This window comes from Pteronotus mesoamericanus, unplaced genomic scaffold (assembly GCF_021234165.1).
Source record: "Pteronotus mesoamericanus isolate MK-2021 breed Mesoamerican mustached bat unplaced genomic scaffold, CSHL_Meso_final contig_173, whole genome shotgun sequence".
Classification (NCBI taxonomy): Eukaryota; Metazoa; Chordata; class Mammalia; order Chiroptera; family Mormoopidae; genus Pteronotus; species Pteronotus mesoamericanus.
Genome location: NW_026555072.1, coordinates 1,614,005 through 1,637,640, shown reverse-complemented (window position 1 = coordinate 1,637,640; position 23,636 = coordinate 1,614,005). Strand labels below are relative to the sequence as shown.

The following is a 23,636-nucleotide window of genomic DNA, read 5'->3' as shown; positions in this document are numbered from 1 at the left end:
GAATAAATGTGTAAACTGAACCCATGTGTTGCTCTTCTTCCTGCCTTGTCTTGGGACTCACACCCGTAGTTAAGACCAAATAATTCTTTTAACGCCATGCTATGAAAAATATAATACCGTGGGACTAGCCTGTGATAATGTCAACCACTTTGACTTGACTTGCTTTGTGATGTGGGGCAACTTTTTTTTTGCCAATCTATGGTCAGATTTCTGGCCATCCCTGAACAGGGGCCCTTAGTAATAGTAAAGATAACGGGAACACTGCATGCCGTCAACTACCTGTGCATTAATGCCACTGCGGAGCTAACAGATTCCCAGGAGAGCTCACCCTGTCAACCCGCATACTTGACAGACAGACCCAGTTGGAAAGAGTCCAACAGAATTGAAAAGCAGAAGGCCACTAGGGCCATTGAAATGTGCAGTCTTTATCCAGGAGGCCCAATTGGCTTGAGCCATGTAACAGCCTTTATTGCTGCAGCAACACCGATACATATGCTTCATTCCGAGTTGGGGCTACCCTCACCCCCATGGTCCTCACCACTGTGGAACTTTGGCAGAGGATGAGAGGCATAATCTCTAAGCAGAGCTGGAGGGAGGCAAATGGGACTGGTGAGTGGGGTTACTTGGGACCAAGGGTTCAACAAGGTCAGGATACCTGATTTCCACCCAGAGGGGGACTGAAAACTCAGGTCCTAGGGTCAAGATTTGGCAATGCTTTCGCCTGGGTTCAAAGCTGGGGTGTGGCATGGAAAAACCTTGGTCTAAGGTTCAAGATTTGAGAATGCCTCGGTCCCACATCCCAGCCTTGGGGCTGAGCATGGGAGACAAGTGGGTCCCAGATTGGGGTTGGGGGAGTGTCTCTGTCTCGTTTGAGGTCGACCATGTATACTCAGGTCTTCAAGCCCCAGTTTTGGGCTGGATGTGGGTGGGCTCTGCATCCCAGGTTCAGGGCTGGGGAAGACTCTGGTCCCCTGGGTAATGGGGACTGGGTATGAGGGTTATCCCAGTTTTGGATCTGGGGACTGGGGCAGGGGGGTAGTTACAGATGCCCTGCTTTTTGAACTGGACAAGGGGCTCCTATTTTAAGGGGTGGGAAAGTGCTTTGAATCCTGGTTATGGGTCGGGGCGGGGGGGGGGGTGGCATTCTCCAGGTCTTGGGTATAGAGCCCAGGGCCCTAGGATCCAGCCTCCTGTTCTTGTCCCAGCGCCTCCAGTAGCAGCCCCATTGGCGTCCGCTTGAGACCAATGCTCTCAATCTTGTTCTCTATCTTGTTCTTGAGGTTGCGCAGGCGTAGCGAGGCATGCACCAGGATCACTACGGGCAATACCGAAAGGAGTGGTCAGTGGTCAGTGGAATGGGACACCAGCCTTTAACCAATGGCGGCCCACAGAGGGGAACAGCACAGGCAGGCCAGTGGTCAGTGAACAGGACACCTCTGGTCCTGAAGCTGTAGCGGAGTAACGCTTTGCAACAAGGGCGTGGCCAGGGAGGGCGCACAGTAAGGGGGACGTGGCTGGCAGAAGGAACTTAATACCAGGAGAGAGGGCCAGAAAGGCAGTATTAAGGAGGGGGTTCCCAAACACGGAGCAAAGCCAGGGAAGGTGCTTTGTAAAGGGGTGTGGCCACACCCACCGGGTCCTCCCAGCCCCCTTTCCGCCCAGGAACCAGGGCAGGGCCGGCCTGGCGCCAAGCGCTGGCCTTGTTCCCAGCTATCTCAGGGTAGTGGAGACTCACAAAGCACAGGCCCGGCAATGCTGAACAGGAAGGTGCAAGCGCCGCCTGCAGCCCAGAGAACCAGGAGGCCAACGGCAAGCACTGCAGCCAGGCAGGCGGCCGGGTGACTGCGGCGGCAGCGGCGCACGGCTGCGCGACTCTCAGCCGCCCACACCAGCACCCCGAGGGCCACCGCCACTACCAGTGCGCTTAGGAGGGTGTGCAGCGGGCGCACGTACCTGTGGGGACAATAGAACTAAGCCAGTAGATCAGTCGTGGAGAGAGCCGTCCGGCCTCCAAGCCCCCCAGACCGCCATGCAAGCCCTAAGAGCTTAGGTCTCCATTCTCCGGTCCTCCCGCCAGCCCTATTTCCAACAGGTCCACCCTCCAGGGTTTCCGACTCCCTTCTTTTCAATCCTAGAGCCCCATCTTCTCGAGCTTCAGCCCCTCCCATCTCGATAGGCTCCTTCCCCCGTCTTTCCTTCGGACTCTACCCTGCAGGGCCCCTCTCTAGTACCCCACCCTATCCACAAACCCACCCTTTGAGCCCAACCAACCCTTGCAGATTCTTTTTCCAGGCCTTCTGTGTCAACACATTTCCCTCTCTCCAGGCCCAGGGTCCTAACAGGACCCCCTTCCAGGCTTTAGATCCTCCTCTTAACTTACTACCCCACCCAAGACCCTTCTCAGAGTTCTCCATTCCTCTCAGGTCTCAGGCCTTCTATCTCTGGGTCTTTCCCTTTGGCTCAAGTTCCCCAAAAGGTACCTGCTCCTACTGCACTCCAGTCACAAACAGACCCCTTCAAACCCAGATCCTCCGCAAGTCCACCCTCCGAACCTTCAACTCGACCACAGCGGCGTCCCGGTCCCTGTCCTAAGGCCTCCAGGGCCCCCTTAACGTGGCCCCATCAGTCACATCGCCCCACCACCCCCAGACACACGTTCCACTTTAAAGCTCTCCCTATTTTCAGGTCCACCTCCCCGCTGTTTCCCCTTCAGTTCCACATTCTCCATCTTCCCCGGCTCTTCCTTCCAGTCCCACTAACGCCCTTGTGCCCCCCTCAGCCAGTCTGTATTCAGCTCCAGGCCTTCCTTATAACTAGGTCCCATTCACTTCGAGTCCCCCCACTCCCAAGCACCTTAGGCTTTCCACCTCTACTGAATTTTCCTTCCCACGCCTTGCGGCCTCCCCTCCCCAGATCACCCTCCCCGGCTCTACGAATCCCGCGGGCCCACCCTCTATACCCTGCAGGCGTCCCCGGCCGCTGGCACCTCCCTCCCTCACCCAGCCAGAGCAAGACCGAAGCCGAAGCAGACAAGGTAGTTGGCTTGATAGTAGAGGAGGTTGTTGATGACGCGATGGCACCATCGCTGCAGGTCGCATGGATCCGGGGCCGCCAGACGCGCCGACCCCAGAATGAAGTCATCCAGGGCGCGTAGCGGTGGCAGCCGCACCTCCGACATCCTGCGAGTCGATGTAGCTGGACCAGCCAGAAGAGCAGCCGGACTACAACGCCCGTTACTCTCCGCGCTACCGCAGCGGACATTGGGAAATGGAGTCTGGGCGGGGCGACTGCTGCCCTATCCACCCAGGTGGATAGCGCAGGCGCAGCAAAGCACGTGACCAGAAATGCAAATTCCAGAACTGTAAGGCAGAGGGGCTGCAGGGAAACTATCCGCAGTCAGTTCCTATGCGCTCCCAGACGGGGGCGCCAAGGGGGACGGTTCCGGGCGGCGCGGGCGGCGCAGGCGGCGCAATTAACAGTAGCCAGGCACGCGGACGTGGCAGAGCTGACGGCCGGGACTCTCAGAAGGACCGGAGCACGATCCCACCTCCTTCCTGTCCAAGAGGGTCACACCTTTCCTGGAAACTCCTGCAGTGCCTTTTCAGCCTCATCTCCTCCAGGCCCCACCCCCGAGGTCCAGCCATAAATACTATTAAGGGCTTTTTATTCATATTCATCATATCAGAAATTGGCTCTTTCTAGGAAGTTTTTTTTTAATCCCCACAGGTTAGATTAGGGCACTCCCTCTGGGTCCCTACTCTTTTCCAGGTTGGGAGCCCAGGGTATCTGCTGCTTCTCTGGGTCCCTGGCCTGGCCCTGTGGGCACACAGTCCTTAAGGACACAATCATCAATAAATCCTTGGGGGAAATGAGCTGTTTAGGCATTGCTCTGTGGAGTGGAAAGTAGGCACCTGCCCCATTAGTGCTTGCTGGCTGGTGGCTTCCAGCACTCCCACCCCCATAAATGCTTTGCACCCTGCCACTGCAGGTCCCTAGCGCAACCCACACAGGGTCCTTAAAAGTCATCATCATCACAGATGTCAAGGTACACATCGAAAGCCTCTCTGTTGCAGTTTCCATCAGGAGTGAAGACATATTTGTGGAAGGTCCCATCTACACAGATGGCTGGAGGGGAGGGGGAAGATCAGTAAAACGTTAGAGGCTGCCAAAGCCACATATTTTAATCCAGGTGTCCCATGGCCTACAGTCGCCTTCCAGGCCTTTACCCGCATGCCATTCCCCTCAGTGATAACAGAGTTGAACCACCCATTCTAGCTTCTTTAGGCTTCCTATTCCCTAAAATTCTTCAGGTCCAACCTGCAGGCCTTTGCCCATGCAATACCCCCAAGTCAAGGGTTAGTCCCACTCACCAATGACAGAGTTGACATTCTTGGAAGTGTTGCGACCGAAGGCGCAGATACAGGCTGACTCAGCAGGCACAGTGAAGCTCGCCAGGCTCCACTGAGAGTCCACGTACTGTCCAATCATAGGCCCAACCTTGCCCACACGAGCCAGCCTGCAGGCAGCACTAACTAAGCCCAGGTGTGGTACATGGGCGGGGGGATGGGGACATGCAAGGTTGGGCAGGGGATGGGGGTACTCACGCAGAGCGGCGGTTGAGACGGGTATCCTTGAGAGCAAAGATATGGACCGTGCCCTTATCACTGGAAGCGCACAGGAAGGAGGAGTCATGGCTGAAGTTGATACTGGAAGACAGACCAGCAATGATTCCCACATGTCATAGCGTGGAGTTGCTGGCCCACCATGCATACCCTGTGCTCACCAGTAGAGGGTGGCAGGGTCAGTGCCTCGGCGCAGTTCCACAAGTTTCTCCTTGGACTGTGTGTCAAAAAGGCGAATAAGGGTGCCCTTCTGGGAAGCTGAGGCCACTACGGTGCCTGGCTGGTTTAGGGACACACAGGCCACGTCACTCTGATGTGCATTGATGGTAAATGGAGCAGATGAAGTGCCAGGCTTTGTGCTTGCCAGGTCCTATGGTGGGAAGGAGCAGTCTGGGCTTGGGGTAGTACGGATGGCAGGGTCTCATTGTCCACAGGGAGAACTAGCCCACCCACTTACCCACCCATGCCCACTGGAAAACTTACCACAAGTTGCAGACTCCCACACTTGTGTCCTGGGAACACTAGCAGTTGTTTCTCCAGGCTGGGACAAAGGTCACAAAGCCCTAGGGTGCAGGGGTGAAGTGGAGGGGGGACTGGTGAAGGGGAGGCAGGGGCCAGGCAGGGTCTCAGAACGGACAGAGCTGGACTTTGACCTTCCATGACACATGTTGCCCACAGAACGCTCAGGGTGCTGCCCTCAGCTGTGCTCTCCACCAGCAAGGCATAGTCCCTTCTTCCCTGCAAAGCTGTGGCTGCCCCAGGAGGCCCAGGGATCCCTGACACACCCACCCATGTGCTTACTATGTATTTTTGCTCTGATATCTGGGGCATCAAAGGGTGGAGCAAGGATAAAGGTGGGGAGAGTGAACTGGCTAAGGGATGGAGAGATGGATAGGTGGAGGATATGAGCATCTCAGGCCATCTGAGCATCTCTGTGCAAAGACTCTCACTGTGACTCTCTTTTCCCATTTCTCTCTCTGTGTGGCCCTTCCATTTGCTCTTGACTTTCTCCCTTCCACTCCGTCTACTGCCTCCTGCTCCTACTCCTGCATATCTAGGTCCTCTCACCCTTTGGGTTGTCCCGGGTGTCGAACTCAAACAGCTTTCGGGGATTGTCAGGGAAGGAGTACACGTAGATGCGGTTCCTCAGCACAATCACGATTCTGCGGGCATCACACAACACAGGACAGTTATGAGGGGAGGGCAGAATGTCCAGGCAGGACTAACCCTCTTGCCTGCTGTAGGGACCTCCTACCTCCCCCCGACCCCCAGTCCTTCTCAAGCTCACTTGTCATGGCGCATGCGCACAGCCAGCACTGGCTTGGTGAAGGTGAACTCCAGCACCAGCTTGTCCTTGGAGTCCTTGCCCTCCCGGGCATCATCCCAGATCAGCACTGCTGGGCAGGTGGATGCATTGTTGGGGCCAAGGTTTAAGGTGATGGGCAGCCCTGGTGACACAAGACCCACCCCTACTCCCCACAGGACCTCAACCCACTTGTTTTACCTTTTGCTAATACCCAATGTGAGCCTCACACAGCATGAGAACTTGTAGGCATTATTCCTGAGAGAACAGGTTCTAGAACTGTTGTACTGATTTACAAGTGAGGAAACTGAGGCTTGAAGGGATTGAATATTTGGCCAAGGACCTCACAGCCCATCAGCAAGCAATCAGGGACTCGTACCTAGGCCTGTAACTTCCTGTCACTAACTATTTCTGCCTCCAAGGTCCTGGTCCCTGTACTCTCAATATTTCTGTGAGAAATACTGGGCTCTGTTACTTGCCTAGGGCAAGTCTCTTGTCATGTCCCAATAGGATTAAAAAAAAAAAACCCTTAAAACAAGCTGACCCTTGAGGGTCAAGGCAAGTGGGCATTGAGGAGACAGCTCGAAGATGTTAAAACCAATTAGTTGTATGACCTTAGATAGGTTGCTCAATCTCTCTGGGCCTCAGTTTCTTCACCCGTAGAAATGGGGATAATGATACCTCCTACCACAGAGTTACTGTGAGGGTTAAATGAGTTAATACACGTGCAGTATTTAGACCAGTATCAGGCTCACAGCAAGCACCTTTTAGGTAAAGACATGGTGTACAGGAGACATTCAATTAATGTTTGTTAAATGAAGACAAAATACCAAGCTTCTTAAGCTACAAGATCCATGACTTTCAAGTTGTAGGCTTCACTATGTGACTCTAAGTGCTCTGACATCTCCAGCTGCCAGTGCCTTGGGGTGCCTGGGGGAGGCTAGGATTCCAGGGAATCTGGGCCAAGGGTGGGATGAGATGAGGGCACTTACCTGAGATCTCTGAGAACTTGGGGCTGCTACCACCGCCCACCAGGGCCAGCAGGTTGGAGCGGTGCAGCATTTCCACCAGGCCCATGCTGCCCACCTGCTCATGGTCTGGACAAGGACCAGGGTGTCAGCAGGGGTGGGAGCCAATGCCCAGCCCGTCCCTTCGTCCCTTATGCCCACTGCCTCACTCCCACCGATGGCTCACCCAGATGCCCCTTCTCCATCAAGGGTTCCACGTTGTAGATGCGCACGCCTGTCTCCATGGCGCAGCAAAAGCAGCCTAGGGAATGGAAGGAATCCAGGCTGCCTCAAAGGATGCCCAGGGAAGCTAGGGCTGCTTAACAACCACCTCTGATCCTTCTATCCCTTCCTCCCTCCTTCCCACAAGGGTATAGGCACAAGTCTCTCTCACTTTGGTCTTGGTTGAAACGCAGGCTGGTCACTCCTCGAAGTGGTTGCTGAGTCATGATCCAGGATTGCTTCCCTGGATACAAATGGGGGTAAGGTTGGAAGGAGTCCTGGTGTCTGTCTGCCTTTCAAGTCCTAGAACTCCTGTCCCTAATTGATTTCTTCTTTCACCTCCCATTCTACTACTAACCCAGCAGGACTGCAAAGAAGACAAAAAACAGGGGGAAGAGTCCCAGGGTCTTCACTGTAAGCTCCCAAAACCCCAAACAGCATGGCCAGAAACCTTCCTATCTTTTCACATTTGGTTGACCGCACCTCCAAGGCTACCCTTACCTGGACCCCACTCCTCCTCCTTACTCCCCAGCCCTCACCAACTGCTTGTCAGAAACTAAAAAGAAAGTAAATGACCCAGTGACATCTCCTCCCCACTCCTAGTTAATCCTGGCCCCAATGCCCAACATGGCCTGGAATCACCCCCTCCCATTTCTCATCTTCACACTTGAATCTAGCACCCAACTCTACCGGTCAACAAATGGGGAAAGGGGACTAGGACATCCACCTCTTCCTGCACCTGCATGACCTGGCCCTAAGAGTGGCTATGGCTGGTCCACCCCCCACAGGAACTCCCCTCCTCATGCCCTTCTGAACCCTCCAACTTATTTTACCACCCTAGAATGCTCTCACACCTTCCCTCCTCACAGGTTTCCCCAAACCCTTTCAGGATCCCTTGACTACCTCGAGATGGGCTAACTTCTGCCCAGCCAGGACCACCCTGGATGTTTTCCCAGGTCCCTTTACGCCCTAAAGACCCTACCTCAGAATCTCCCATCACTCCAAATCCCCTACCCTGGGGACATCCTCTTCAACATCCTCTGCTGTCCCCAAGTCCAAAATAGGCTGACTTGGACCTACCCCCAGAAATCCTGTCCCCCCTAAGATCTGTGAACAAGAAAAAAGGATTCTACAGAAAGTTAACCTCACAAGGTGATCTGATTATAAATTCCTAACTGGGCAGGTCATGGTGTGTAGTCACCCTCCAGGCATATAACTTCTTAGAAAAAGGCTTATTTTTGCCTTAAGCAAGCCCTGTCCATTGTTTTTTGAATCTAGGTTAACACACATATGAAATGCCATCTTTCAGACCCCTCTTTCTGATCTGATCCCCACCTAGCTTTCTTCCACCTTCATGTAATCTTCCTTATGGTCTCACCTTAATCTCTAATGCATGAAAGAAACAGCAAACTGTTATTGTCCAAAGCATTTGAGATCTTGTTCCCTGACAACGGTTGTCAGTTCCGGCTCAAATAAACTCATAAAAATTCTCAACAGGTCTGGATGTTTCTTATGTTGACAGATTCCTCCTCCAGACCCTCTCTCCTCTCTCCTCGATCCTATCCCAGGACACTGCTACCCTTTAAGACCATCGTCCAGGACACACACCTCCCGAAATCCCTACCTGAGATAACTCAACCTCCCAGACTCCTGTCCCAGACCTCCTTAAGATTTCTGTCCTAGACCCCCATGCTCCCTACAATCTCGGATCTCACCAAGACCTTTTCCCAGGCATACCCCTCTCTATGCCCCAAGACCCCAGCCTCCTACCTTTTCCCATGTACTACCTCCCCCAGACCACCTTATTCCCCAAAGCTCCATTATTTTGATAGCCCCATCTTCCAAGATCCCCTTATTTGGACTCCTGTTCAAAGATCCGCGCCACCCATGAACCCTGCCCTGGGATGTCTCACACAAAGCCCCTAGTCCCCAGCATTTCTTCATGTCCACGACAGCACTCATACTCCTTCCAACATGAGCGCCCACTCAAGATCCCTGTTCTAGATCCCCTCATCCGCCAAGACCCCTGCTCAAAAGGCGCCCAGCCTACCCCCGAGCCCCGATCAATTCTGAGATTATGTCCCAGCTCCGCGCCGCCTGTACTGACCTGACCTCCGCGCGTCCCGATCCCAAGAACAGCTCTCGGCGCCGCCCGCGGCCCGGCTTTCTGACCTCCAGGGCCTTGACACCCGGTTCCCGTGTTTACATCAGGTCTCACTTCCGGGGGAGGGAGTCTGTCACCGGAAATGAGTCGTGCTGCCTGGAAGATGAGATCGCAGCCTCAGTGGTCCAAGTTTTGGGGATTTGGAGCAAAGAAAGTGAAAACGGCGTTCTCCTAGGAGGGCGCGGAGAGCGGAGGAGGCTTGGCAAGGCCGTGGCCATGAGAGTCTGAGGGGAAGGAAGAGGATTGTGCGAGAGCTTCCCTTTGCTAAACGAGAAAGGGCCGAGGATTTCCTCGGTCCTGCTTGGAAGGCTTAATGGAGTCAGCTTCCTGGGCCAGCGAGACTTGGACCTCTGAGGTGGGCTACAGTGGCCGCGCCTTGTTAATACGTAGTTCTCCCCCACCCTTAGAGAGAGGACTGGGAAACCTCCTGGCGGGGGCGGTCCTGGAGACTTTGGAAAGTGAGGCCGTCCACCCTTGTCTCTGAGAAACCTGGGATGGGATTCCCTCACCCAGCTCTTTGTTTTATTTACAAAACGAAGATGGTGTTTTTATTTTTTAAGTAATTTAATTATTTTATATATATTATTGTTCAAATACATTTGTCTCCATTTTTCCTCCGCCACTTTGCCCTGTCCCACCCACCCCCACCTCCCACCCTCAATCCTTCCCCACTTTGGCTTTGTCCATGGGTCCTTTATACATGTTCCTTGACTTGACCTTTTCCCTTCTTTTCCCCATTACCCCCCTCCCTCCTTCCTTTTAAACTTTATTTTTTGAAGATTTTATTTATTTATTTTTAGAGAAAGGGGAAGGGAGGAAGAAAGAGGAAAGATAACATCTATGGGGACCTGGCCCTCAACCCAGGCATGTACCCTGACCGGGAATTAAACTGGTGACACTTAAGTTTGCAGGATGGCGCTCAGTCCACTGAGCCACACCAGCCAGGGCTTTTTTTTTTTTTAATTGATTGATTTTAGAGAAAGAGAGAGGAAGGGAGAGATTAACATCGATTTGTTGTTCCACCTATGTAGACAATCATTGGTTGATTCTTGTACGTGCCCTGTCCAGAGACTGAACCCACAACCTTGGCATATCTGGACCACCAACTGAGCTACCTGGCCAGGTGAAAATGGTGTTTTGATGGCAAGAGGTGTGTTTACTGTGGGGAAAAAAAGATCCTAACTACATAATGGAACTTTTTAATTCAACTTTTAAATATTGAGTTAAGTGTGGATTCACATGTAGTTTTGAGAAATAATACAGAGAAATCCCATGTACTTCAACAGTTTCCCCCAAAGGCAACATGTTGTAAAACTGTACTAAAATATTATTCAGGATATTGGCATTGATATAATACACCCATTCTTCACCTTTTTCCAAGTATTGTTTTAAAAATACTATTATATTGTGGACATCTGTTTAATTTATCCATCTAAACTGACTTTATGATATTCTGTGGAATAAATGTAGCATTATTCAGCTGTTCCTCTACTGATGACCATCTCTCTAGGTTATTTCATGTACTGTGTTGTTGACATCCATGGAGTGACTCCATTGCTATGCTCCTCAGCAAAGCTCTTCTGGCATTCTTTGTGCTACATTTTTTTTAAGAAAAAGATTTTAATTTATTTTTAGAGGGAGAGGAAGGGAGGAAGAAAGAAAGGGAGAGAAACATTGATTGGTTGCCTCTCACACATCCCCAACTGGGAACCTGGTTTGCAACCCAGGCATGTGCCCTAACTGGGAATTGAACCAGTAATCTTAAAGTTTGCAGGCTGGCATTCGATCCACTGAGCCACACCAGCCAGGGCTTTTTTTCCCCCTCATGTCCCAGGTCATATTAATTCATTTTGGCTTCTGTCACTCCCATATTTCTGAGACTGCTCAACCAAGTCACCAATGAATAATAATCTTGCTAAAGCAGCATTTATGTCTCTACCTTCTCCTGTGACTGCCAAGCACATTCCAGTTTTTTGCTCTCACTCTTCGTTTTCTCCTACATCTCTGGCTAATCTTCCATCTTTGTCCAATTTCCAAATGTTGGAGTATCCTTGGGTATGACCCTGGCCCCTTACTTTTTTCTTAATTAATTTTTTTAAAACAATTAAATTTTATTTTAGAGAGAGGGGAAGGGAGAGAGAAGGAGAGGGAGAGAAACATCGAAGTGAGAGAGAAACATTGATTGGCTGTCTTCTATATGCACCCTGACTGACTGGGGACCAAACCAGCAACCCAGGCGTGTGCCCTGACCTGGAATCGAACGGGCAATCTTTTGGTTTGCGGGACAACACCTAATCAACTGAGCCACACTGACGGGGGCAACCCCCTTACTTTTGTAGCCAATAGCATCACCCTAAGTGACTTCATCTTGTCTTAATTATTGCAATAAAGATTCACTACTTTAGGCCTCTGTCTCAGACCTTCCCTGAACACCAGACTCATATATGCTATGGCCTGACATGTTCACCTGGGGGTCTCACAAGGCATCTCAAACTTAACCCATCCAAATAGATCTCTGGAATTTTTCTGGCTCAAACAACTTTCTGTCTCTGTCATCTCAACCAATGGCACCACAACATCCAGTTTGTCACTCAAATCAAAGAGCAGATACATCATGCTTGGTTCTTCTCTGCGGTCATTGGCAAATTGTGTTGGTCCCACTGTCAAGAGGTGTTATAAATACAACCCCTCTGTCATGTACTTTTAGTCAAGATGGAGTAATGGGGATCAAATTTGCCCTCTCACATGAAATGACCGACTGCCCCCCCGATATACAAAAATACATGAAACAATGGATTTCAAAGCATAAGCATCAGACAATGAACGACAGTGATCTCTGGGAAATAGGAAACAAGATGAGCCCTACAATTGCCCCGGCACAGGAGTTTCCATACTATGGCAATGGTGGGAATAATTAGCCCTAGACTAAGTACTGCTTCAGACCCACTTAAATCATGAAAGGAAGACCCTGAAAGATCAAACTGTTTCTAAGTAACTATCTCAGTACAAAGGTAAGAAAGATAGAATAATAATTTTCATCCATCATCCCAACACCTAAAAGGTAGCATTTGCAATATCTGTTATCCAAACAAAGATGGCCAGGCAGAGCAAAAAGCAGGAGGTACATACCTGATAGAAACTTGAAAATGCTAAATGAAAGAAGCCATTCACAAAGAACCACTTGTATATTATACTATGATTCCATTTATATGAGAGGTCCAGAATTGGCAAGTCTATAGAGACAGAAAGTAGATTATTGTCTGCATAGGTCTGGGGAGGGGGAAGGAAGGGGAGACAGGCTCAGCCTGATGGCCTCCCTAAGTTGAGGTAGTCCAGAGAGACAAGGGCGCCTGGAATTCAAAAGACAATATCAGGAAAAAGCTGCACAGAGAGGGAACCACAGAGATCTGTAGAGGGTCCCCTTGAGTGTTCAGCAGAGTACTGATCGGTGCATTCATATGAGGAAATGACCCACGGGCAGAGAAAGAACCATCCAAATGTTTTAGAGGGAATGGGGCCTAGCACACAGCAGAGAATCTTACCTGCTCCAGTCTGCTACCAACCAGACTGGAAAAACTCATGATTCACAAGGTATAGAATATGCAGGAAAGCTCAGTCCTGGAGAATAATTAGCCTTGGACTTAGTACAAGTCTTCAATTAACATCGTTTTGTTCAATGTCATTTTGTTATAACGATGAGATGCTGTAGGAACTTAACTCTTGTTTATAACAATTATCCTGTGGTAAGAGTGGTTTGGTTTACATCATTTTTCTTAAAGTTGCAGAATCTATCGATGTTAAGTGATGACTTACTGTACTGTTCCAGGCCCACTTTACAAATGATAAAAAGAAGACCCTGAAACACCAAACTGCTTCCAAGTAACTTAACTATCTCAGTACAAAGGTCAGGAAGATTTATAGGAATAGTAATAATAAAATCCCAATGCCTAAAAAGGTAACATTTACAATGTTATCCAAACAAAAGTGCCTAGTCAAAAAAGAAGCAGGAGGTATGTACTACAACATGGAAAAATCTTAAAAATAGTATGATTGCCCTGGGTGGTGTGGCTCAGTGGATTGAGTGCCAACCTGCAAATTGAAAGGTCACCAGTTCGATTCCCAGTCAGGGCACATGTCTGGGTTGTGGGCCAGGTCCCCAGTTGGGGATGTGTGAGAGGCAGCCGATTGATGTACCTCTTGCATGTTTCTCTCCCTCTCTCACTCCCTCCCTTCTCTCTAAAAGTAAATAAATAAAATCTTAAAAAAAGAAAATACTATGATAAATGAAAGAAGCCAGTCACAAAGGACCACCTGCATATTGTATAATTCCATTTGTATGAAATGTTCAGAATAGGCAAACCCAGTGATTTTGAAGTAGATTAATGATTCCCTGGGGCAGAGGAGAATGAAAAGGGCAATGACTGATAAGGGGTATGAGGTTTCTTTTGATGGTGATGAAAATGTTTTAGATTGTGATGGTTGCATACCTCTGTAAGTATACTTTATTTTTATTTATTTATTTTTTGTACAGAGTAAAGTTTTTATTCACTCTCCAAGAAAGGAGAGGGGCATGGTGTGGAGAGATACACCAGCTGTAAGTATACTTTAAAAACCATTTAATTCTATACTTTAAATGCTGAATTATGTAGTATGTGAATTATATCTCAATAAAAGTGTTATTTTTTAATAAAGATTTTATTTATATACTTTCAGAGAGAGAGAGGAGGGGAGGGAGAAAAAGAGGGAGAGAAACATCAGTGTGTGAGAGATATCAGTTACTTCTCACAAGGCCCCCAACTGGGGATCTGGCCTAGACCCAGGTATATGACCTGACTGGGGATTGAACCAGCAACCTTTTGGTTCACAGGTTGACACTCAATGCACTGAGCCACATGACCCAAGGCTGCTTTGTGAAATTTTAATGTGCCTTTTTCCTATCCCTCTCTCCCCAGTTCCATCTTATCAGTGAAAACAAGCAGCCTTGCACGATGGGCAGAGGAAGATGGGTTTAGAGCTCCTCCTAAATCTCCATTCCTAGAATTGTCATATTTTGTCACATGTTAACATAGATAACATTTTACAATAAAAAGGGATATTTTCCAAAACAAAAATTAGAAGAATAGCATTGTTTTACATTTCTGCACGTCTCTTTATTGTTTGACTTGATAGAAAACAGCTAGATTATCATATCTGCTCCTGCATTCAGTCTCTTGAGTTATCACTTATCATGTAGCCTCTGTGAAATTCTACTACAGACTTGTGAGAAAATGAATGTGGAAAAGGTAAACAATGGCCTTGACCAGTGTGGCTCAGTTGGTTGGATGTCATCCCACAAAGCGAAAGGTCGCAGGTTTGATTCCCAATCACGGCACAAGTGTGTGTAGTGGGTTCGGTCCCCTGGTTGGGGTGCGTGCAAGAGACAACCGATGGATGTTTCTCTCTCACATCTATGTTTCTCTCCCTCTCTTCCTCCCTCCCTTCCACCTCTCTAAAAATAAATTTAAAAAATTTTAATATATAATCTTTATTATATTTTTTCATTACCATTTAGTCCCTTTATACCCTCATCTCCCCAAAACAATAATTTTAAAGACAAATGCCCTGACTGGCATGGCTCAGTTGGTTGAGCATCATCCCAGAAAGCAAAAGGTCTCCGGTCTGATTCCCAGTTAGGGCACATGCCTGGGTTGCAGGCATGGTCCCTGATTGGGATGCATGTGAGAGCCAACTGATCAACAGCGATGTTTTTCTCCCTCTCTCTCTTCCTTCACCTCTCTCTAAAAGTAAATAAATAAAAAAATTTAAGGCCAATAATGTCTTAGTATTATGAAAATAGTTCTGGCTTCAAACCCATTGAGAGGGTCATGGGGACCCTCAGGGATCTCAGGTCTACTCAGTGTGATCTGGTTACAGAGATAATGCCCCTCCCTAACCTCTGCAGTGAATGTTTTACCTCACCATTTTTGCCCCTGGAGCAAAAAATAGGGTTAACATTTTATTTGAATTAAATGGGCTCATAAGTCTTTAAATTCTTTTTAGTTTGCTTTTCAAACCAGTGGCCTGATTATTTACTTAATGCTATATATTACTAGGACAGTCACCAGGGAATGAGAAATGATGCACATTCCTATCATACAAAGTTGTTATGAGGAAGGGTATCAGGATCAAAAAGGACCAAGTTCCAATGACCTTGTTTAAGAAATGCAAACTTGGATGAATATTTAGGCATTCCAGATTTGTGGGAATGAGTTGTTATGTATCTACGTGAATCTTGAAGATAAACATGACTGTGCTCAGACCCAATTGGGCCAATTTTAATATTAGAGCTCCTTCTTGAAACATTTCACCTTTTGTAGGTGTGACTCGATGGATTAATCTCCTTTCTCTAATGCATCCTGGAGAATTTATTGTTTGTGGACTGAGGAATTTTTTGTTTCACCCTCATGTTTTGAAAAGTAGGATCCTGATTTCCCTGTGAATTCATTTAACAACTAATCATTGACCATTAATTAATTAATTCAATTTTCAACATGCATTGAATGCCTACAACATACCAGGCATATTGTACTAAGTGTTGGGAATAGAACATTAAGCAGAACAATATCCTTATCCTTTTTTTAAATTTTGAGAGTATGTTTATTAAAGCCGGTGACAGTGAAGGAAAGAAGGGTTTCGGATAGAAGAAGCAACAGGAAATAGCCATGGTGGGGCTGCTTTGGCTCGCTGAAAAGTCAGGGGAAAGGGGGCCTCAGAGACAGGTTTAGAGGGCTAACCCAGGGTTAGCTGCCACTGTCCATTGCTCCACTGGTTGCAAGTCTAGTGGGGACCCTTAGAATTTAGAAGATGCACACGTGTTGGGGAAGAAGAGGAGAAAGGGAGGGAGAATGCACCTATCCTTACCCATTTGAGTCATTCTTAACTCCTATTGAAAGAGAAAGGTGAGCTCTGACTGGTGTGGCTCAGTGGGTTGGGTGTCCTCCTGCGAACTGAAAGGTCGCCTGGTTCAATTCCTGGTCAGGGCACATGCCTGTGTTTTGGGCAGGCCCTGGTTAGGGGTATGCAAGAGGCAACCGATCTAAGTTTCTATCACATATCGATGTTTCTCTCCCTCTTTTTCTCCCTCCCTTCCCCTCTCTCTAAAAATAAATTGGAAATCTTTAAAAGAAGAACAGAAAACTTTCTTTAAAAAGGTGATACACACACATAAACACACACACTATGGAGATAAAATGGATTAGGAGACAAAAAGGGCCAGATAGGGATAGATGTTGCTATTTTATTTGGGGTGGGCAGAGAAGCTGCTGTGATAAGGACACTTGAGCAGAGATCTGAAGCAAATGACGGAATGAGCCGTATGGAAATTTGGAGGAAGAGCATTCTGGGCAGAATGAACAGTAAGTGTGTCAGTGCAGCATGAGTAGGGGAGATCACAGAGGTATGAGATGCAGGCAGATCTTGCAAGGGCTTTTAAAGGGCTTGGTTCCACCCTGACTGGTGTGGCTCTGTTGGTTGGGTATTACCCCTCAAAGCAAAGGGTCTCTGGTGTGATTTCATCAGGACGTATGCCAGGGTTGTGGGGTTGGGCCCCAGGTCGGGGCGCCCTGCAAGAGGCAACCTACTGATGTTTCTCCCTTACATTGACGTTTCTCGCCCTCTCTTTTGCCCTCTATTCCCCTCTCTCTAGAATAATAAGTAAAATCTTTTTTAAAAAGTTATCTCTGGAAATAGCTCTCTGTCTGGTACAGGTTCCCTGTCTAAATTCTTTTAGGCAGTAAAGGGAGAGGTAAAAGTTCTTCTTGAGTCTGCTGCTTCTTGATTGGCTTCAGCTCAAAATAATCCACTTGCCAAAACGGCACATTTTGGGGTGGCATGTTCTGTTCCACTTCAATATACCTATTTTAAGGGTACAGTTCAGTGAGTTTTAACAGATGTATACAACCTTAAGGGGACTAAATGGGAATGAAAAAATACAATCAAAATAAAAATATATACTCACCTGGCAGGGGCGATACCATGGTCACGAAGATGGTTTTCCCAGGGCAAGGCTTATCCATTGCACTCCGGATGTGCTGACTCCTGCGATTTCCCCAGATCTGGGAAGCTCGACTGCATCATTTGTGGTAGTGGAGGACTGCGTTCATGCTCACTCCTGGAAATATATATATATATATATTTCAAAAATTTCAAAGTAACAAGTTGGGGAAATAAAAAATACAGCAATTAAATTAAACTTTGAAAGTGAAAAAACCCAAATGTATACAACCTTGTAATCACCACCACAATCAATATATGGAACATTTCCATCACCCCCCAAAAGGTTCTTTTATGCCCCATGCCAATCACTTCCCACCTCAGCCAACCACTGATTGGCTATCACTGTAGATTAAATTGGTCCTTTTTAGAGTTTCATACAAATAGAATGAGACAGTATGTACTCTTTCACTCAGCATAAGACTTTTTAAAAAAGATTTTATTTATCTTTAGAGAGAGGGAAAGGGAAGGAGAAAGAGAGGGAGAGAAAAATCAATGGGTGATTGCCTCTTGCATGCCCCAAATTGGGGGCCTGGCCTGCAACCCAGGCAAATACCCTGACTGGGAATGGAACCTGCAACCCTTTGGTTTGCAAGCCAGCACTACATCCACTGAGCTACACCAGCTAGGGCTCAGCATAATGCTTTTGAAATTCATCCAAGTTGTGTGTATCAGAGTTTTTTCCTTTATATTGATAAATAGAATTCCATAGTATGGATATAGCACAATTTTTAAAATCTCAGTTGGTTGGAGCATTGTCCTGTAGACCAAAAGGTTGGAAGTTTGATTCCCAGTCACGGCACATGGTAGGTTGCAGATTTGGTCCATGGTCGGGGTGCATGCAAGAGGCAACGAGTAGATGTTTTTCTCTTACACTGGTGTTTCTCTCTCTCTCCCCCCCCCTCTCTCTCTACTTCCCTTCCCCTCCCTCTAAGAATAAATAAATAAAATCTTTTTTAAAAATAAAGGCATTGACTCCTATTCTGAGTAATATAAAAAGCCATTTGATGGGTGTGGAGCAGAGGAGAGAAATATGACCAGACTTGTCTTTCCAAAACAGTTCTGGCTGCTACGTGTACATCAAGGTGGGAGTAGGGAAAGGAGAGGCAAGGAGGGAAATTGAGAGATTTTTGCAGTAAATCAGGCAATGGTTTTGGTGACTTGTACACTGGACATTGGAGGAGGTAAGGTATATTCTGGAATTATTTTGAAAGAGCTGAAGGGATATGTTATGAATTGGATATAGAGTATGAGAAAGATAGGAGTTAAGAATGACTCACAAGGTTTTGATTAAGCTGGGAGTCAGCTGGAGGAGCAGCGCAGATTTCAGAGGGGAAATTGGGAGTTTTGTTTTATTTTTGTGAAATCTGAAATGCTTATGAAATATCAAGTAGAGATGTGAGGTGATTGGATATGACTGATGATTAGGAGAAAGGTACAGCCTGGAAATACGAATTTAGGAGCCATCAGAATATCAATGTTATTTTTTTAAAGATTTTATTTATTTATTTATTTTAGAGAGGAAAGGAAGGAGAAGGAGAGTGAGAGAAACATAGATCAGTTGCTTCTTGCAAGCCCCCCAACTGGGACCCTGGGCCACAACCCAGGCACATGACCTGATTGGGAATCAAACCAGCAACCTTTCGGTCCACAGGGCATGTTCAGTCCACTGAGCAACACCAGCCAGGGCAGAATATTAATGTTATTTGAAGCCAGGAGACTAGAGAGATAACCTAGAAAATGAATGTAGATGAGGAGGCCAGAGGCCTAAGCCCTGGGGCATTCCCAGGGTACAGAGGTCAGGGAAATGAGGAGGAACCTGCAGAAAACTGAGTAAGAGCAGTTAGCAAAGCAGGAGCAGAACAAAGAACAAATTCCTGGAAGTCAAGTTAAAAAGCATTTCATTGATTTTTTTTTTTTTGAGAGAAAGAGAGAGGAAAGGAGAGAGCGAAATATGAACTTGTTGTTCCACTTATGTATGCACTCATTGGTTGGTTCATGTATGTGCCCTAACGGGGCATCAAACCCACAATCTTGGTGTATTGGGATGATGCTCTAACCAACTGAATACCCAGGCAGGGGAAAAAACATTTAAAAAAAAAACAAACCCTCTCTTAAAAAAAACAAACCACAAAACCTATTTATTTATTTATTTTTAGACAGGGGAAGGGAGGGAGAAAGAGAGGGAGAGAAGTATCAATGTGTGGTTGCCCCTCGCGCGCCCCCTACTGGGGACCTGGCCCGCATTCCAGGCCTGTGCCCTGACTGGGAATCCAACCGGCGACCCTTTGGTTTGCAGGCAGGCACTCAATCCACTGAGCCCCACCAGCCAGGGCCAAAAAGCATTTTAAAAAGACCCCTCACCGATGTGGCTCAGATGATTGTGTGTTGTCCCACAAAGCAAAAGGTCAGTTGTCATCGGTCATGGCACATGGCTGTGTTGTAGGTCGGCCTTGGTCAAGGCACAGAGGCAACCGATCCATGTTTCTCTATCATATCAATGTTTTTCTCCCTCCCTTTCCCTCTCTCTAAAAATAAATAAAACATTTTTAAAAAAGTCATTTTAAAAAGGTAACTTGCCCTGACTGATGTGGCTCAGTGGGTTGGGTGTTGTTCCACATACAGAAAGGTTGCTGATTGATTCTGTTAGGGCACTTGCCAAGGTTGCAGTTTCAGTCCCCGGTTGGGGGCATGTGAGAGGCAACTGATGGGTGTTCCTCTCATACATCGATGTTTCTCTCCCTATTTTCCTCTCTTTCCTCTCTCTAAAAATAAATAAATAAAATATTTTTAAAAAAGGATTCAAATGTTGCTGTTCAATGTTGCTGAGAAAGACGAGGAGCACACACTTTTTGCAGGCACTGGGTATACAATGATGAACCAGAATGCCAGATACATCATAGGTGTTCATGTACTTTTAAATGTAATGAAATACACATAATATAAAATTTGCCATCTTACCTTTTTTGTTAGTTTTTATTATTGTAGTAAGCAACATAACATAAAATTTACCATCTTAACTATTTTAAGTGTACAGTTCAGTACTGTTAAGGATATTCACGTTGTTCTACAATCTCCAGAAGTTTTTCATCTTGCAAAACTCTATACCCATTAAACAACTCTCCATTTCCAACCCCCAGCCCCTGACAACCACCATTCTACTTCATGTTTTTGTAAATTTGTCTCTCCTAGATACTTCATGTAAATAGAACCATACAATGTTTGTCTTTCTGTGACTGGCTTATTTCACTTAGCAAAATATCTTCAAGGTTAGTCTGTATTTCAGCATGTGTTGGAATTTCCTTCCTTTTAAAGGCTAAATAACATTCTTTGTATGTATATATCACTTTTTTTGCTTTTTTTATTTTGCATATACAACTTTTTGCTTATCAGTTCATTCACTGATGGACACTTGGATTGCTTCCACCTTTTGGCTTTTGTGAATAATGTTGCTATAAACATGGGTGTGCAAAATCAATTGTTTTGGATATATATCCAGAAGTGGAATTGGTAGATTACAAAGTAATTCTGTATTTTAAATTTTGGGGGGAAACACCATATTATTTTCCATAGCTGCTGCACCATTTTTTTTATTTTTATTTTTTCAAGTTATAAGATAAAGTTTATGAAGTTACAAAGGTAGTAGAAGTGAACCAGCTGGGTTGTGTAGGCTAAGGAAACAAGTTATACAACCAAAGAAGGGCCCTTGGAATTTAGGAGAGGGAAAGGCAAAGGAAATGATTGGGGGGAAAAAGAAAGGGAGGGGGAAAGGTGAGGGCATGCTCCTGAGGGGGAGAGCGCTGCAGCAGCATCATTTTATATTCCTACCGATTGTTTACAAGGGTTCCAATTTCTCATATCCTCACCAGCACTTGTCATTTTCTTTTTTAAATAGTAGCCACCCTAATGGGTGTGAGACCCAGAGAACCGTCACTTTTGACCTGTATTGTAGTTCCCTGGACACCCCACCTTACAGGGCTTCCTTTTGTTTGACCTGACTTGGAACTCTCAGTTTTAATAGCCATTTCAAAAATAGTTGGTGGCCATTGTTTAACATCACAACTGCCTGAGGTGGTGATAAGAGTTAGAGCAAACATGCAGTTGACCAAAGTAAAAGCTAGGGAATGGGATGTCCAGAGGGGACTTAGAAAAGGTCTGACATATTCCTGGGGGAAGGACACATGCATGTGCATGTGCAAGGCTGTAAGCATGCCTAGGAAAGAACTGAGGAGGCCCCAAGCTCTCAAATCTGGATGACCTTGATTCTCGGTGCAAGCAAGAGTGAAGTCTGAGGCAGAGTTGTAAACTACCTGTTGGAATGCACAAGGCATTCTCCAACGCTCACACACAGAAACCTTAGACAAAGGTTGAGACCTATTAGTTCAAGAAATTAAAGGAAATCTCTGTCTAACCATTAACTGACCACTAAGCTAATAAAGCAGAGAGTTTGGTGGCCACACAAAACAAAGAATACAGACCTTAAAAAATTAGTTCAGAAAAGTCAGTAACCAAATAGCAGCAACAAAAACAACAAACAGTGCCCTGTCTGGTGTGGCTCAGTGGATTGAGTGTCAACCTGTGAACCAAAAGGTTGCCAGTTTGATTCCCTGTCAGGACACATGCCTGGGTTGTGGGCCAAGTCCCTGGTTTGGGGGCATGTGAGAGGCAACTGACTGAAGTTTCTCTTGCACATTGATGATTCTCCCCGTCTCTTTCTCCCTCCCTTCCCATATCTAAAAATAAATTTTAAAAATCTTAAAAAATAATACAACGAAGAACAACCATAACAAAGCTTGGAGAAGAGACAATCTGAATTCCAAAACTGCCACATTATTTAAAATGTCCAGAATTAAAAATTGCAAAGAAACTAGAGAGCATGGACTATACACATGCAAAAATGCAGGAAATAGACAGTGTCCTGAAGGAAGCCCAGGTATTGATGTACTAGACAATGATTTTATATTTTTAAAAAGATTTTATTTATTTATTTCAAGAGAGAGGGGAAGGGAGGGAGAGAGGGAGAGAAATATCTATGTGAGAGAGAAACATCAATTGGTTGCCTGACCTGGGATTGAACCTGTAACTCAGGCATGTGGCCAGACTGGGAATTGAACTGGTGACCTTTTGTTTTTCGGGACTACACCCACCAAACTGAGCCATACTGGCCAGGGCAAAACTGTCTTTATTTACAGACAACATGATTATCTAATAGAAAAACCAGTGAAATCTATTTTAAAAACTAATAAAATTAATAAGTTTAGCAAGGTTGCAGATAAATCATCAGTGTACAAAAATCGATTTTTTAAAAAAATATATTTTATTGATTATGCTATTATAATTTATTTTCTCCCTTTTATTCCCCTTCCCCCCACCTTAGTTCATGTCCATGGATCGTATGTATAAGTTCTTTGGCTTTTTCATTTCTTATACTATTCTTAACTTCCCCCTGTCTATTTTGTACCTACTACTTAAGCTTCTTATTCCCTGTACCTTTTCCCCCCTCCCACTCCACTTTCATCTCCATTTCTGTGATTCTGTTCCTGTTCTAGTTGTTTGCTTAGTTTGTTTTTGTTTTTTAGGTTGAGTTGTTGATAGTTGTGAGTTTGTTGTCATTTTACTGTTCATGGTTTTTGACCTTCTTTTTCTTAGATAAGTCCCTTTAACATTTCTTATAATAAGGGCTTGGTGATGATGAACTCCTTTAACTTGACCTTATCCGGGAAGCACTTTATTTGCCCTTCCATTCTAAATGATAGCTTTGGTGGATAGAGTTATCTTGGATGTAGGTCCTTGCCTTTCATGACTTTGAATACTTCTTTCCAGCCCCTTCTTGCCTGCAAATTTTCTTTTGAGAAATCAGCTGATAGTCTTATGGGAACTCCTTTGTAGGTAACTCTCTCCTTTTCTCTTGCTGCTTTTAAGATTCTCTCCTTATCTTTAATCTTGGGTAATGTAATTATGATGTACCTTGGTGTGTGCTTCCTTAGGTCCAACTTCTCTGGGACTCACTGAGCTTCCTGGATCTCCTGGAAATCTATTTCCTTCACCAGATTGGGGAAATTCTCCTTCATTATTTTTTCAAGTAAATTTTCAATTTCTTGCTCTTCTTCTTCTCCTTCTGGTACCCCTATGATTCAGATGTTGGAACACCTAAAGTTGTCTCAGATCTTCCTAAAGCCTTTCCTCATTTTTTTGAATTCTTGTTTCTTCATTCTGTTCTGGTTGAATGTTTATTTCTTCCTTGTGCTCCAAATCGTTGATTTGAGTCCTAGTTTCCTTCCCTTTAC

At 46.2% G+C, this 23,636-nt stretch overlaps 2 protein-coding genes, 1 long non-coding RNA gene and 1 other non-coding gene across 7 annotated transcripts; 2 read left to right on the top strand and 2 right to left on the bottom strand.

The window, feature by feature from the left end:
- Positions 1–424: 424 nt before the first annotated feature.
- On the bottom strand, positions 425–3,346 carry PRAF2 (PRA1 domain family member 2). Its single transcript, XM_054566445.1, has 3 exons — positions 3,000–3,346; positions 1,736–1,953; positions 425–1,315 (listed from the first exon to the last, which is right to left on the bottom strand). Exons 1-3 carry the CDS (start codon positions 3,176–3,178, stop codon positions 1,176–1,178), a joined length of 537 nt encoding a protein of 178 aa, XP_054422420.1. The 5' UTR covers positions 3,179–3,346; the 3' UTR covers positions 425–1,175.
- Positions 3,347–3,695: 349 nt separating this feature from the next.
- On the bottom strand, positions 3,696–9,361 carry WDR45 (WD repeat domain 45). Of its 4 annotated transcripts, none has more exons than XM_054566441.1 (11): positions 9,262–9,361; positions 7,327–7,398; positions 7,120–7,194; positions 6,918–7,022; positions 5,911–6,019; positions 5,691–5,785; positions 5,106–5,185; positions 4,784–4,992; positions 4,605–4,706; positions 4,371–4,516; positions 3,696–4,125 (listed from the first exon to the last, which is right to left on the bottom strand). In XM_054566441.1, the coding sequence occupies exons 2-11, from the start codon at positions 7,379–7,381 to the stop codon at positions 4,016–4,018; spliced, it is 1,086 nt and encodes a 361-aa protein (XP_054422416.1). In that variant the 5' UTR covers positions 7,382–7,398; positions 9,262–9,361; the 3' UTR covers positions 3,696–4,015. The 4 variants fall into 4 exon arrangements, with proteins under 4 accessions (XP_054422416.1, XP_054422418.1, XP_054422417.1 ...); XM_054566443.1 differs by having other exon boundaries at positions 5,911–6,016; XM_054566442.1 differs by lacking the exon at positions 9,262–9,361 and adding an exon at positions 9,205–9,234.
- A 152-nt stretch (positions 9,362–9,513) lies between these two features.
- Positions 9,514–14,369, top strand: LOC129065206 (uncharacterized). The gene is made up of 4 exons (XR_008528554.1): positions 9,514–9,673; positions 10,350–10,468; positions 13,850–13,912; positions 14,271–14,369. It is a non-coding gene; the product is annotated as an uncharacterized LOC129065206 (long non-coding RNA).
- A 2,937-nt stretch (positions 14,370–17,306) lies between these two features.
- On the top strand, positions 17,307–17,470 carry LOC129065318 (U1 spliceosomal RNA). The gene has a single exon (XR_008528579.1). It is a non-coding gene; the product is annotated as a U1 spliceosomal RNA (small nuclear RNA).
- Positions 17,471–23,636: the final 6,166 nt, after the last annotated feature.